General features: G+C 40.8%; 1 protein-coding gene across 1 annotated transcript in view; it reads left to right on the top strand.

Moving 5' to 3' along the window:
• CCNJL (cyclin J like) overlaps positions 1-14,956 on the top strand; it is a 44,379-nt gene that overhangs the window by 5,376 nt on the left and 24,047 nt on the right. Inside the window, 3 exon segments of the mRNA XM_082771466.1 lie at positions 1,615-1,637; positions 1,639-1,817; positions 11,870-12,169. Coding sequence (XP_082627592.1) covers positions 1,615-1,637; positions 1,639-1,817; positions 11,870-12,169 — 502 coding nt within the window.

Raw genomic sequence — 14,956 nt, 5'->3', positions numbered from 1 at the left:
CATAACTGTGAACCTGCTTATCCTGCTCTTGCATCGTTACACCGTCTGCCTCTCTCTCATATGAAACCATTCAGCATTTCAGACTGATCCTAAAAGCAGTCCTACTGAAGTACTTAGCTGCTTCGTGCTGTGTGCTGCAGGGCAAGGCTCTTGCCTGTGCACAGATGATAACCATGGATCAATTAATACCTGGGATCATGTAAGGAACCACAGCCTATAGCATCTCCTAATTTAACCCTGTAATTGAATTTTGTCTGGTTTCTAAAGTCTGGTTATATGGAAGCCCACGTGGTTTTATTTTGGTGCACAAAATCAGAATGCCTCTCACACTGGTTTCCAGTTATGCATGTCCCTCTAAGCCTGATCGTGTCGCTCTTTTCTCCTGATAAGCTGAACCTGCTCACCGAGTGCTTCCTTCCAGGGAGATGGGAGAGTGGGGCAGCCACCTCATCAGCTCTGCACAGTGGCGTCTCCTCTGTAAATGGTGCAGCCAGTGCAGATACTTCAGAGCTCTGATCTCTTCATCTTGATTTGTTTAGTAGGATTAACTGCTCTATGTACCACTCTGTATTCCAATATAATACTTTATCTTGCAGCACTATGCTACTTCTAACACTTTTTCAAATATACGTCATTTTTATATTACATGTAAGTGGAATCTGAATTACCTTGCTGATTTTTTTTTCCTTATCCATGCCTATCAACATGTATTCAGCCTATTTTTACTAAAGTCTGGTCATGGTAATGCATTAGTAAATGATTATTTCTAAACTAAGAAAGTATTAAGTGTAGGCATTAGATTTTTTGGGGTGTTCCCAAGGATCTTCACTCCTTCCCTTAACCTACTCTTTGTATAGTGTTTTCACATGGGTTTGTAGCCACTTGCAGGTGAAGATCTAGCATAGGTAGACCAAAAACTTCAATAATTCTACCTTTAAAATGAAAATTTGTATACCACATGAAATAATCTATCAGCTTGTTAGCTTTTATAATGCTGAAATAGGTTAGTACAGAAAGTGCTTGACTTGGCTGTAATTAGAAGTCTAATCATTCATTCTCCCACGATTTTTTTCTTGTTAATGTCTATATTTTTCTTACTGCAGCTATGCACTGTGCATGTGTTTTAACATTAGATAGAAGTTTTTTATGCTAGAGACTTTTTTTTTGGTACAGGATGTAGTAAATTGGGCAATGGAGGAAGGGACAGTATAGGAGAAGCATATATTGCAGTGATAGCCTATGAAACAGTATTTAACAGTCCAGTTTGGGTGAACGAAATAAAAAGCAGTCCTTAAGGGACAGCATTCATGGCAAAGGAGTTTGGTGTTCCTGGGAATTGCAGGCTCCTGGGTTAAACTAATTTAAAGTATTTAAGCACGTGTTTAATGTTTGTAAGGGAAGTGCATGGATGACCCAAGACTTAAAGTTAATTGACTATCAAAACATGCCCTGATTTCTGTGTCAATCAGTGCTGTATTTGCTAAGTGGCTGCTGCAGCAGGTGGTGGTTGGGATTCCGGACAGCGAAATGATAAATAAATGGTATATTTCAGTATCTCTTTCCTCCTTTTTTTTTTTTTTTTTTTTTTTTCTCCTTCTCTGTTACCCCCTGTAGGAATTTAACCTACCTTTGTATAAGGCCACAGATTGGGATGCACCGGTACTTCATTGATCTCTTGACCATCCTCAGCAACTGTTGCGGCCTTTGCCCTACAGCCCAGCACCTCGCTGCCTACTTACTGGACCTCTTCATGGATCAATACAGTATCAGTGTCAAGCAACTGTACATCTCTGCATTTGCCTGTCTTCTCCTAGCAAGTAAGTTGGCTGCTGTCTACTAAGCCTTTTTTTTAAACTTTTGCTGAGCAGATGGTTGTTCTCCTTACACGTCATGTGCTGTTTTCTCTGTTAAGACTACAGTTTCTACCTACTTAGGGTAAGTGCCTAATGAAGTCCACAGAAAGGCATAAAGTAGTCTTAAATTCTGCCCAAATTGTGTTGCACATCTGCATGCTGGTGTTAATGTGCAGAGGAATTTTGGGTAACTGAAGTGTTGGATCAGTGGAAAGGGATGATGAAGGTCAGGGAGTGATGGAAAGGAGGTGGCAAGACTGGGAGAGTTTGGTTCTAAGGAAAAATCAGTAGTAGAGAATAGCATGTGTAACGCAGACTCTCCTGGAGATCTGTCCTTGTCTCTGTGCCTCTGTTATCACTGGTCATAATCAGTTCCTTGTAAATCAGAGTTTTCTTGCACAGGGATGAAAGGAAAATTGTTTCGTGAGGATATGTTGATGATGCTGGAATGTCTATTGCTTGTTCTGGGCTCCTATCAAATAGCCGGTCATTGCTATGTAACACTGAAGATCTGGTGTTGGCATCCACTTGAAAAATGATCTTGAATATTTGTCATTAGTATTTTCTTGAAGTCTCTGCAGCTAGTGCTGTGCAAGTGGAAGGCAGTGGGGCTGGTGACTCAAGGAATTGCCTCAAGGACTACCCTTGCAGTCTTATAAGCTCTGTTTCTAGGTTACAGGGAAATCATTCTGCCATATAGGAGCCAGGCAGAGCAACACACTATTGTTGTAGACAACAAAAGTTATGCAAACTGTAGCAGTAGAGCCTAGAAGGTGTGAGTAGTCATATTAATTAAGGTAAAAAATGCTATGAAGAGACAGAAACCATTTCTCAAGGAAATAAGGTGATGTTATGTGCTTATTGCTCAGAATGCAGGTTTGCTACTGCTTTTCCCTGCTGGGAGTGCTCTGAAGAGCTTAATCTGCAGAGATAATGGTAAAAGACTAACAAACCATACATATGGTATATTTAAGCATTGTTCGCTCACCAGAAAAAGGTGGTGAATTATATGGAGCAGTTCCTGGTTCATATTACAGAAAAGGCCAATATTAAAATCAGAACAAATAATAGAAATGGTTTCTGTAGGTGTAGTTTTGCTTCAGCCTACATGAGCCCTGGGTAGAGCTGTTGCAGTTCTGCTGATCTGAACATTTTATGAGCTCCTTTGGAAAAGTAAATTGGCAGAAAACTATCCCAGCTGAGGAAGGGTTTTCTTTCTGTTTACCAAAGATTTTTCTTCACTCTCCTGAGGGGTCAGACAAGCTTCATGCCCTTGCAAAGGAGGGGAGAGGGTCTAAGGCTGACCTTAAAATTGTTAGGAAACTGCACCCTTTATTTCAAATGCAGCAGAATGAAATACCAGGTTCAGGTAGCCTGAAGACTGAAGTCTGTTCAGAAATGCACTCCTTAGCTTTTGGGCTTTCTGATGGATTTTTTTTTGTATGTGTGTGGGTGTTTGTGTAACATCATAATTGCAAGAAGCCTCATAGCATTACTGCTTCCCCCCGCCCCCCAAGGGGTGAAAGTGACCTTCAGGAATAGAGAATAAGATTTTCTTTAAATCTGACAATTTCATTTCCATTTTTCCCAGCATAAAATTGATGCTTCAATGGTTCTTATTAATTTATTTTTTTTTTCCTCATTTGATTTAGAGGAAGAATTTATAGCTATAACTTACATTTGCAGTGCTATGCAGACAGGATAGAAGTGATACCCTCAAACTTTGTATGAGTTGTCAGAATTGGTATAATGGTAGGATCTTGGGCAGAAGTTTCCTTTATGAGATTGGGAGGGCTGGACTCCTATAGCTTCCAGGATTTAAAAAGAAATAATGATAACAAAAAAAAGCTTTTGAGGCTGTTCTTATGTAAATGAATAAAGTCAAATGCAACTCTATATCACTTCTAAGCAACTGTGAAAAAAGGAAAGCTCACAAACTGCCCTGCGATAGCACTAGAGGGAAATGTTTTGCAAATTCTGCTTTATTATTTTTTTTAAGGCAATTTGATTAAAAGAGCAGGTCTGGGTCTAGTGAGCTAATGAATATGAGAATCTTTCTACAGTTGACACTAGTGTATGCAGCAGCATTCATACATCTGGATCTGGAATAAAATCATGCCTTATAGGAAAAGATCTATTATTGTAAAGGTAGCTTTCCTACCAATATGTAGAAGCACAATACTGAAAGTTGAACCAAAACAGCTTTGCACAAAACGAATGCCTAAATAATTTCTATAGATAAGGTTTTATATGCTAGTGTTCAGTCTGGAGACTTTGGGGAGCATAGCAAACGCTGTTGTTTACAGTTAGGGCCATCCTAATGTGTAGTAAGGACCTTCTTTTCTGGTATGTGTAGCTTGATCTGATGCAAGTCAAGTCAGGAAAAGTTATTTGACACTAAGTGGGGGTTCCTGGATTTAGCTTGTTATTTTCAAAATGATATGAAATGGAAGAAATCTTGTAATATGATTTTTCGCTTTAGCTTTGTACTAAAAGACTCAGAGTATTGACCAGAAGTCACCTGAAGTGTCTTGCTGTAGCGAAGAAGAATAAAACTGGTTCTTTGCCAGTTACTGCAAATGCAGCAATTAGAACTTCCTGCAAAACATTACTGTAAGAATTGCATCATTTTTCAGCAAAGAATTGCAGTGAAAGTGCTCTTCTGTCTGTGTAGCAAGACTTTGTACTTATTAAAAATATGTATATAACTTTAGAGAAACAAAAACTTCAGCTTTATGAAGTTTTCAGTCAGCAATTTTTCAAAATGCTGTTGTTTACTCCATCAAGATGAATGTTTAACATAGAATATCTTTCAATATACATTACAAACATGTTTTGAGAAAACAATCAGGAGTCAAAAACAAACTTCCTTAGAAAAAAAGCAAGAGATTAAGGGTAGTGTGTAGACCACAAGCAAGATGAGGTCTGGTTAGAGGTAAGAATTCTTACAAGTAAGTGGGGGGATGGTTTATGTTTTTTGTTTTTTTTTTTTTTTTTTGAGAGGGGTGGGAGGGGTCAATAGGGAAGCTTTTGGGGACACAGCTTTTGAAGTGGAAGCAACAAAATTCTAAGCTAAATGTTAGTTGAGTATGTTTGGGTAAGCTCAGAGAAATTGTTGGCAACTTGTATTTAATGTGAAGTTTGCTTCTATCTCAGATCTAAAAGAGCTCAAAAACTTTTTTTTTTTTTTTTACCCTCCACCTACAAACTTTGCTGTCACACATCTTTGAGCTAACAACAGCAGTGCTCTTATGACACAGATCGCAGCATTTCCATGGTTGTCTGTAAGTGAGCTGGAGTTATTTTCTCCTTCTGAGTTCTAGATAAGCATTTTGACTGGCTCATCAGTTTCCCCAGACAGGGAAACTGGATGATGATAGTGCTTCCTTGACAGTAATAACTGCAGAGGAGATGAGGGAGTGGGAAGATAACACTGTTGTAGACAAATTGTGCTGGTAGCCAAATAATGTTCAGCCTGGACTTGCTGCAGTTGAGAGGAACATGGGTGTGCGTTCCCTGAATCACCCAGTCATTCTCTAGTTGGAAGATGTATGTTTCTTCTGCGATGTATGCACTGAGTGATAATTGGAGAAGGAAATTCCTCCCAGATAGTTTAGCCCCTCAGAACAACTATAAAAGCTTTGAAGTTTACTAATGTAATCAACAGTTATTTCCTCTGAATCAGTTCTGAAAAAGAATGATAATTGTTCACTAAAATCTAGAGGTGAACTGAAAGCTATTGGGGGAGGGAAGGAAATATCATCTGAAAAACTGATGTCACAGGTACTTTATTGTTTAAAATAGATGGTTTTTTTTCCTTCACTTGCATTAAAGGAAACTTTATGCTCCAAACCAGAATCATAAGCTAAACATGCTTTTGTAATGCAGTCAGACCTAGTCCACATGGACATTTTGATTAGGTACATGGCTGGAAGACAGAGGACCTCCTGTCCTGTTCCAGGTGAGCTAATGGAAGAGGTTGTAGGTTCCTGCTGCTGCAAGAAGATCATCAATGACATTCAGCAGTTAAAACTGCTCAAGAAACTTCATGTGTCCCTGCTTGATGCAGACTAGTGACTACTCAGGTTGACTGCTTTGCTGGTAAACCAGGGAGATGGTGGCTTTTGGTAGGTGGCAGTGCTGTGCAGCTAGGACTGGTGGTCTTCTAGCAAGACAGCTGGCTTTGGAGCAGGATGATTACCAACCAGTACACCTGCACAGAAGCCAGGATCCTTGTTTCAGCACTCAGCCATGGATACACGCTCAATTCAGAAACAGATAAGATGGCTGAAAAGTGTTATTACTTTCCTCGCCTACCTGTAGTGTACTCTCCACCTCTCCCACCAGTGTTTTGAGTAATCTCTGGTTTTCTCCAGACAAAATCAGCTGGCATTTAAATAGTTTCTGTAAGTGGATTGATTTTAAATAAGTTACATGTTTAAGTAAATGTTAAGTAACATTTTGGCTGGAGAGAATTGAGGAACTCACATCTCACCCCATGTCCCCAGCAGATGGGGGGAAGGCAGCCCCTTGCAGAGGGGCACTGCTGAGCAGCAGCAGGTTGTAATGCTACAGACTGCATCTTAATCAGGCAATTTATTACAGAAAATGGGCGTGATATTTTTAAGGTGCTCTAGCTCTGTTGGATAAAGATTGTGTAAGGATGTCCCAGCTGCTGTAGTGCTGCTTGCCTTAAATTGCCTGCTGAAAGCTGTTCAAACCAGCTGCCCCAAAGTAGATGAGATGTGCTGATACAAACTGTTCAGCTGGTCCAGCTGCAGCAGAAGTACACTCTGGGGAGACTGCAAGCACCTGGGCAGTATGTTTTAAACCACCACAACTGTTTCTCCTGTGAGTTGGTTGTTGTTGCAATGTTATGGTGTATAACTATAGTTCAAGCAGTACAGCTTTTGCCTGTTGCTGTAAAATCATAGCTGCATCTTAAAGATGCTTCTTTCTTCCCTGATGAGCTAACCTTCTTCATTAGCAGGTGCTTCAGCAGCTGATAAAAGCACCAGCTTGCTCTCTCTGAGCCATTCAAGTGCATTGAATGTTCCAGCAATTCTAGTTTACAGGCCCCTCTTGCTCAAGGGTTCTGCTGCTACAGAGACACACTAACAGTTTTTACATTTAAGTATTGTTGTAAGCAAAACTTTAACACATCCAGTGCTGCATTGCTTTACAGAGCACTGTGTTAATTTTCTTGTGGTTGTCTTTATTTTGCCCAATTCCTTAATATGCCAGTGGATTCTTAATAGCTGAGTTAGTACAGTAAAGAAGTTAGAGCAAGAAAAGATGTTAGTCCTAACTGATTCAAAGATCGAAGCCGAAATTCCTTTAAGTGGTATATTCTTTATTGCAGCGCTGGATGCACGGGGGATCTCTCCACCTATCGTGCATACCTAAAGCGGAAAGCAGTCTTGAATTTATACAATCAATCTATCAATATTCTACAAGCACCTATACATATGCATTACCTATCCCCACCTTCCCTCGCTTCTTATGCTAATTAGCCTTTTGGCACCTTGCGCCTGCGTAGAGCCTCCCAAGAATTGTGGGCAGGGGTCTTTGGGACGTGGGCAGGGGTCTTTGGGAGGAAGACCCCGAGTCTTCCTCACAGTGTACTTTTCACCTTTGGTCAGGAATCTGCTGAATTGGCAGGTTTCTTAATTGCAAGAGCTGGTTGTTGCTAATTCTTCCATTTGTTGTATCTTTATAATGAATTCCAATGTCCAGTTTTGAGATTTATAGTCCTTACGTTTGTTTCTCTGTCCGTCTGCCGCTTCCTTATCATGAGGTCCAGTGTCTTGTTTCGAGATATACAGTCCATGTCTGGGGATTGTCCTTGCCTCCCCAATGCCTCCCCAATACCTCCTTAATCATAACTGAGCTGAATTTAGGGTATGGATAATTGTTTATTACTTAATTTCCTGTTGCCTGTGTAAAACCATCAGCAGTTGTTGCAGGAAGCACGGCCGAAAGCATGACAGACACCAGTAGAGTCAGATCATGCTCCATTTTATTGCCCAAATAGCCTAACTTTTATAGTGAACTTAACAGGGGCGGACAGTGTTTCACACAAGATTATTGGTCAAAAGCACTCAGACAAACAACTACAAGAAAACAACCCCACCTGCAAGAAGACAACCCCCTTGTGATTAGCAGTCACATAGACCTTGTCCTTGAAGCCAGCTACTGGTAACAATATTTTGCTGAATTCCTCAATTGGGCGATGTGGGAACACTGTCATGGGAACTTCTCATAGTTGCCCTGGTAGCTTGGTTTGCTCAGCTACAGCAAACCATGGGATTCTTGCTGTTTCAAAAATCCCTCAACAAGCAGTCAGTTTTCCCATTGGCCTGTGCTTTGTGATCCATTCTTCATTTACTGTCCTGCTTTCATGAGCAGGTAGCTCTTCTGACAAAGACAGCTGAGCAAGACAATAGTGTGTGTCGGTCCAGGATATGGAGTTGTGCTTATAAAACTTGCTTATAAAGTTATACATCTTTCATTTACCTGGTGATATAACATGGGCAGAATATTTTCTTATATATTAAACTTTACTAGTAAGGTATTAGAAACTCAGGTACATTAAGCACTGTGGTTTGCATGTGTGCTAGGTATTGTACAGACCACTGAAAAATCCCTGACTGCTGGCTTTGCAGGACACTACAGAAAAAGGAATTCAGCATGGTATCTCTAAACAGCCTGCCTCTTTCCTCTCTTGCTTAGAGGACCATTAGAAACTGTATTTGTCTAGGAGTGGCATGGGAGAGAGTGTCAGAAGTTTGTTGTAGTGCCTTCTGGACTGAGATAGGAATAATAGTAACAATAAAAAACTGTGTCAGTAGCCACAGGTCTGGATTTTATGTTGGGCTTGACCTGTCTATCCTTTTTTGGGGATCGATTTTAATTGTTTATGGGACAAAGAATACTTGCATTTTAATTTCTCCTTAAATTGGCAGTCCTTTTTTTGTTGCTTGGCTTTCTCAAGGACCCTGGGGTACCTAGTGACTTTTACCTCCTACAGTGGATGAATTGATACTTCAGGGTACGCTTGACAGCAGTGATGCTGCAGTGGCTGCTGTTATCTAACATTAAAACTAAGAACTAGTGTTGAAAAGCAGGAGGGGAAAAAAAAAGATCTAAATCACTAAATTTACTGTTGTCCATTAATTTTAACTTTGACTTGACCAAGTTCATTTTGCTTTTAAACAGCTTTGCCCTGTGTCAGTATCGTAACTTTCCAATGCTACCATGCTGATAGTCAGCTCTCTCTGTTCTCCAGACTAGTCTGACATCTTGAAATTTCCAAGGTTTAGTGGGAAGTAAGAAGGAACTGTAACTTACAGAAGTCAGAATAACAGATCCTTGGTTTCCTCGACATAGAGCAGTTTTTCCTACTTCTGCTACCATGATCCTTAAACTTCTGTATCAGGGTTAACTTCTCGATTTTCATTTTTCTTAAATAGTTCTAAATTCAGGTTTACCAAGGGGATTCACGAATGTGTGTATACAGACTTCTAAATTTTAAAGTTTTTTTTTTTTTTTTTCCACTGATAGAACAGAAAAGAACTGTTTATTCCATATATTGGATGAATTTTATATTTAATTGTTACTGTTAAGGCCTTCTGTGGTGGAGTCTATTACACTTTTAATGCATTCCATATCTATGATATCTGAGCAGGCTCAAAGATAGAAATACATTTTTAAGTGTTGAAAAAATAGTTAAACTGCTAATAGTACAGAAAATTGTCAGGCTTTTAAGACACAGGAGACATTTTGTTGGATAGAATTGCTATCCTAAATGGATATCAAGATCTTTTAACGTAATTTTCTGGTACAATACTGTTTTTAATTGGTTTTAGATTTGACAAGAATATTCTGAAGCCATATGTCATACTAATATCTCATCAATTAATCTGTCTTAGTAAAAGAGGACTCTTGTATAGGCAATGGGAGGATCACTGAAGCAAGAGTCATTTGTGGGATACATCCTTCCAGGAACAAAGAGAAATAACTCCAAAATACTTATTTAGGTGCATTGCTATTTAAAGAATGGGTTTGGATTTTGCAGCAAGGATGTTACTTAATTGGTACTGGAAAGTGACAATTGCTTCTTGCTAGTTTTTGAACAAAGCAGGGCTGGAGATATGTCATTTTTGGCTTGGTAACAGTGAGTATTTTAAAAGATGTGCTTTCTTATGTTTGCAGCAAACATAAGAAAGCACAAATAAAGCAACACCTTGCTTTATTACTGATAGGTACAATCCTAGGGGCATCAGATCTACTATGGATACACACACACACAAATAGATTTTTAAAGAAGGGTAAATAGAGTGAGATCCTGGTTTTCTGTACACAGTGACAATACTTTAGCTGCTTGTGAAAAACTGAATCATTTTAGAGACTGCTGTGGTCTCAATAGGCTGGAAATGCAATTTAGAAAAAGGTGCAGCTTTGTTCAGCTATCTTGACTCTGAAAATATATGCTCTCTGTTAATCCCATATGAATTATTTATGTTAATCACTTAGTTAGAGTGTACTTCTCTTAGCCTTTCAGTGACCCTAGCTAATGAGGCCCTCCAAGACAAGAAGGAACAAAGAGAAATTCTGAAGCAGCAAGGGCAAAGGTGGTGTTGCCAGAGGGTTTTTAATGTCTTCCTTTTTGTAGTGTGTGCATTTAGCTTCCATACCCAAAGGACAGTATTCATACCCAAAGGAGCTTTTTTTCCTCACTATTAGATCTTCCTTGCTCTGTTTTCCCCACACTATCTTCTTCGTACTTGACAGAATGCCTTTCAGCAAACCGCTTCCAGTTATTGTCAAAAAAAACTGGCTTCAAAAGCGACTTGAGGAGGAGAGATGCTCTGACAGAATTGCTATTGTAAGCAAGTAACTGGGATTTGAGATTACTGGTGTTTTTGTTTTAGTTTTAAAATGGCATTCAGTGGGCAGCTTGAGAAGAAGGGACAGTAACTTTTATGTCATCCTTGTCCCCCAAGTAATTTTAATGGAGGAATGCATAAGGGGAATGTGGCACCCAGGTTACCTTGGTATGAAGGCCTCTTGAACAGCGTTGTGAAACAAGGGTAGAAACTAACGTACTTATATAATTTAGTATCAAAAGCTGCTCATTGCATTCTGTTTCGGGCATATTTTCATAATTTATAATTTCTTGTAGCATAGCAGAGTCTGGTTCTCTCTCCAGGTAAGTAGAGATCCATAAGCTTGTTTGTGCCTAAAGTGAAAAGACAGAAATGGCTTCTCCTGCTGTGGATTACAATTTATGTAGAGGCTGAGAGAAGCCAAGCAGTATCTCTGCTTTGCTGGGAATAGGTGGCCTTGCTGTTGTGAGCTGGCTGAAACATCAAATTACTAATTCTGCAAATCTGTTGCCGCACGCCACTCTAGTGCACTAACGTGGCATTTGGCAGGGCAGTGTCAATTCTGTTCTAGAGATAATGTAAGGGAAAGGCAGGGTCAATCTAATGGCTTGCTTCTGGCCATCTCACAATCAACCTGAGATGTTGTTTTAATAGTTTATTGTTAAAGGAGCTTACGTTATAGCAGGAAAGATGTCTCCTTTGCAAATGACCGGAAATGACACAGCAGCCGTCTCAGAAAGGATGATCCATATGGAAAGATCCATAACACTACAGTTATGAATCTTATGAATTTCTTGTGCTGTTTCAGCTCTGCTATTCATCCTAATGAATTAATCTTGGTTTTGGGATCAACACTATATAAGCAAAAAATAAATAAATAAAAAGGATATAGGAAGATATTGACCACTGTTGAACTTTTTCTACTCGTGTCACTTCACTTATCTATCCCTCTTGCTTTTAAAAAACTTATGTTTATTTTTTTTTTATCCCTCTTGTTTTAATATATATTTTTTTTAATTTATTAAAGCACCTTTTACTGTTAGACTTTCTGTCTGGGGGAGTGCTCTTTGGCTTTTGAGTACTCAATCATAACAGTAAGTCTTTTCTGAAAACTCTCTCTTTTGATAGGTAAATTTGAAGAAAAAGAAGATAAAGTTCCAAAGTTGGAGCACTTAAATAACCTAGCATGCATGTGCAATGTGAACGTGGTATTGAGAAAGAAAAATTTGCTTAGAATGGAAATGCTGCTTTTGGAAAACTTCAGCTGGAATCTTTGTCTACCCACGCCACCACACTACATTGACTACTACCTCGATGTGTCCATTGGTGAGAATGACCTTCGTGTCGGCTGGCCAACCAACTCAGTGACAGAAGTCAAAACTTTCATGGAGAAATATGCATATTACTTCCTTGATTTCTCAGTGCAAGGTAAGAGGTTTCAGTGACTGATCATCCAAATGGTTATCAAAAATGTGAATGTTTCTTCTTAGTATCTTACAGGAATTACCCTTGTTCCTCTTAGCTACACACATTAATATTCCACAAATACCTACATAAATTATGTTAAGATGGTTGTGGACTTCAAGGTTCTGTAATCTTCCCTAATCAATCCATCAGTAGAACATACTTGGGATGAAAAATTATTCACAACACATGTTGTTAGGATGTGAAGGTCCCACCAGGATAATTGGAAGTGAACTGTGAACAGTTCATTTATTGTATATATCTGTGGCCAAAAAGCTGATGTTGCTTGACCGGTGAAAACTTTGGGATATAGACAAGCTCTGTGAACTTACCATGTTGATAAATCTAACTTCCAATTTGTTTCAGTTATTTTGAAAATGACAAAGAAATCAATAACATAAAGAAGCAAGTAACAATCCAACATCAACAACAAGAAGGAATGGAAAATCTGAGCCATCAAGCCACTACTCAGGTTCTATTTCAGCAACCTTTAGCTCAGCATTTGGCTACTCTTGCCAGTTGCCACTGAAAGATTTGTGCTCTACTTACCGTAACTCCTTACAGGTGCACAGGCCTAGTGGTCTGCTTGCTGGGAGTGCTGACAGCTCATTGCACTCCTACACTGCTTTTCAGGCCAGCCTTCAGCTGTCTGCTCAGACTCTGCACATCCAAAAGCCTCTTGCTATGCAGGTGACCTTAGGAACAGAGCCCAGCCACTGCAGTTCCACGGTTTGTGGTAGCGGTTATTTTACAGGTTGTCACTCATGTGCATCTGGGTGTTTTGATGGATGAGTATCTGAGCTGGAGAACCATGATGGTGGGAATGACAAACTCCCAACCAACCCTGAACGTGTGCAGGACTTGCTGCTCCACCTCGATTCATACAAGTCCATGGGTCCGGATGGGATCCATCCCAGGGTGCTTAAAGAGCTTGCTGATGTCATCGCAGGACCTCTCTCAATTATTTATCAATGGTCTTGGAATCTGGAGAGGTCCCAGTACACTGGAAGCTGGCAAATGTTGTGCCAATTTTCAAGAAGGGTAAGGAAGAAGACCCTAGCAATTACAGGCCTATCAGTCTCATGTAAGTGCTTGGTAAAATTATGGAGAAGATGATCCTTGAAGTTACTGAGGTGCACCTGGGGGACATTGCAGTCACTGGTCCCAGCCAGTTCACGAGGGGTAGGTGCTGCCTAACAAATTTGATTTCCTTTTATGATAAGGAAACCCATCTAGTTGACCAAGGGAAACCAGATGATGTGATCTTTTTGGATTTCAACAAGGCTTTTGACACGGTTTCCCATAGGATCCTACTGGACAAAATGTCCAGCATACAACTTAGCAAAAACATCATACGATGGGTGAGCAATTAGCTGATGGGCAGGGCTCAAAGTGTTGTGGTAAATGGGGCCACATCTGGCTGGCAGATGGTCACTAGTGGGGTTCCTCAAGGCTCTATTTTAGGGCCAGTCCTCTTCAATGTCTTTAGAAATGATTTGGATGTAGGACTAGACGGTGTTTTGAGCAAATTTGCCAATGACACCAAACTTGGAGGAGTTGTGGACTCTGAGGGTCCAAGGAAAGGCCTTGCAGAGAGACCTGGACAGATTGGAGAGCTGGGCGATCACCACCCGCATGAAGTTTAACAAAAGCAAGTGCCAGGTCCTGCACCTGGAATGGGGCAACCCTGACTTTACGTACAGACTGGGCGACGAGACGCTGGAGAGCAGCCCCGCAAAGCGGAAACTGGGGGTTGTGGTTGACAGCAAGTTGAATATGAGCCAGCTGTGTGCCCTGGCAGCCAGGAGGGCCAACCGTATCCTGGGGTGCATCAAGCAACAGCATCGCTAGGCGGTCGAGGGAGGTGATTGTCCCGCTCTACTCTGCGCTGGTGCGGCCTCACCTCGAGTACTGTGTGCAGTTCTGGGCACCACAGTACAAAAAGGACATTGAACTGTTGGAGAGTGTCCAGAGGAGGGCGACAAAGATGGTGAAGGGCCTAGAGGGGAAGACGTATGAGGAGTGGCTGAGGGCACTGGGCCTGTGCAGCCTAGGGTAGAGGAGGCTGAGGGGGGACCTCATCACAGTCTACAGTTTTCTCCTGAGGGGGAGTGGAGAGGCAGATGACCTATTCTCTGTAATCACCAGTGATAGGACCCGCAGGAACGGTATTAAGCTGAGGCAGGGGAAGTTCAGGCTGGATACCAGGAAGAGGTCCTTCACCAAGCGAGTGGTTGCACATTGGAACAGGCTCCCCAGGGATGTAGTCACTGCACCAGGCCTGTCTGAATTTAAGAAGCAATTGGACTGTGTACTTAGTCACATGGTCTAAACTTCTGGGCAGACCTGTGCGGTGCCAGGAGTTGGACTTGATGATCCTTATGGGTCCCTTCCAACTCGGGATATTCCATGATTCTATATATTGGTGGGGGGAAAAGGTGATATGAATAAAAGCTGAAGAAAAGACACTGTGTGTGATCCATGATGCCTGTCTGAAAGAGAACAATGAAGGAACAGAATCTTTATGACTTGCTCATCCACACACATCAGTGTGGATCCACTGATCACTGGAACCTGCCAAGGATTGTACCTTTCTCTCTTAATGAGCGAGAAACAGAAATGCAGTAACATATCTCATTTAATCACCTTGAAAGGGATGTGAATAGAAACCCCGTGGATGTTGCTACCATCTAGTCTTCATTTACAGAATCACAGAATTGTCTAGGTTGGGAGAGACCTCCAAGATCACCT

The sequence above is a fragment of the Aythya marila genome (assembly GCF_965140915.1).
Source record: "Aythya marila genome assembly, chromosome: 14".
In the NCBI taxonomy this organism is placed as follows: Eukaryota; Metazoa; Chordata; class Aves; order Anseriformes; family Anatidae; genus Aythya; species Aythya marila.
This window is presented reverse-complemented; position numbering and strand designations above follow the sequence as displayed.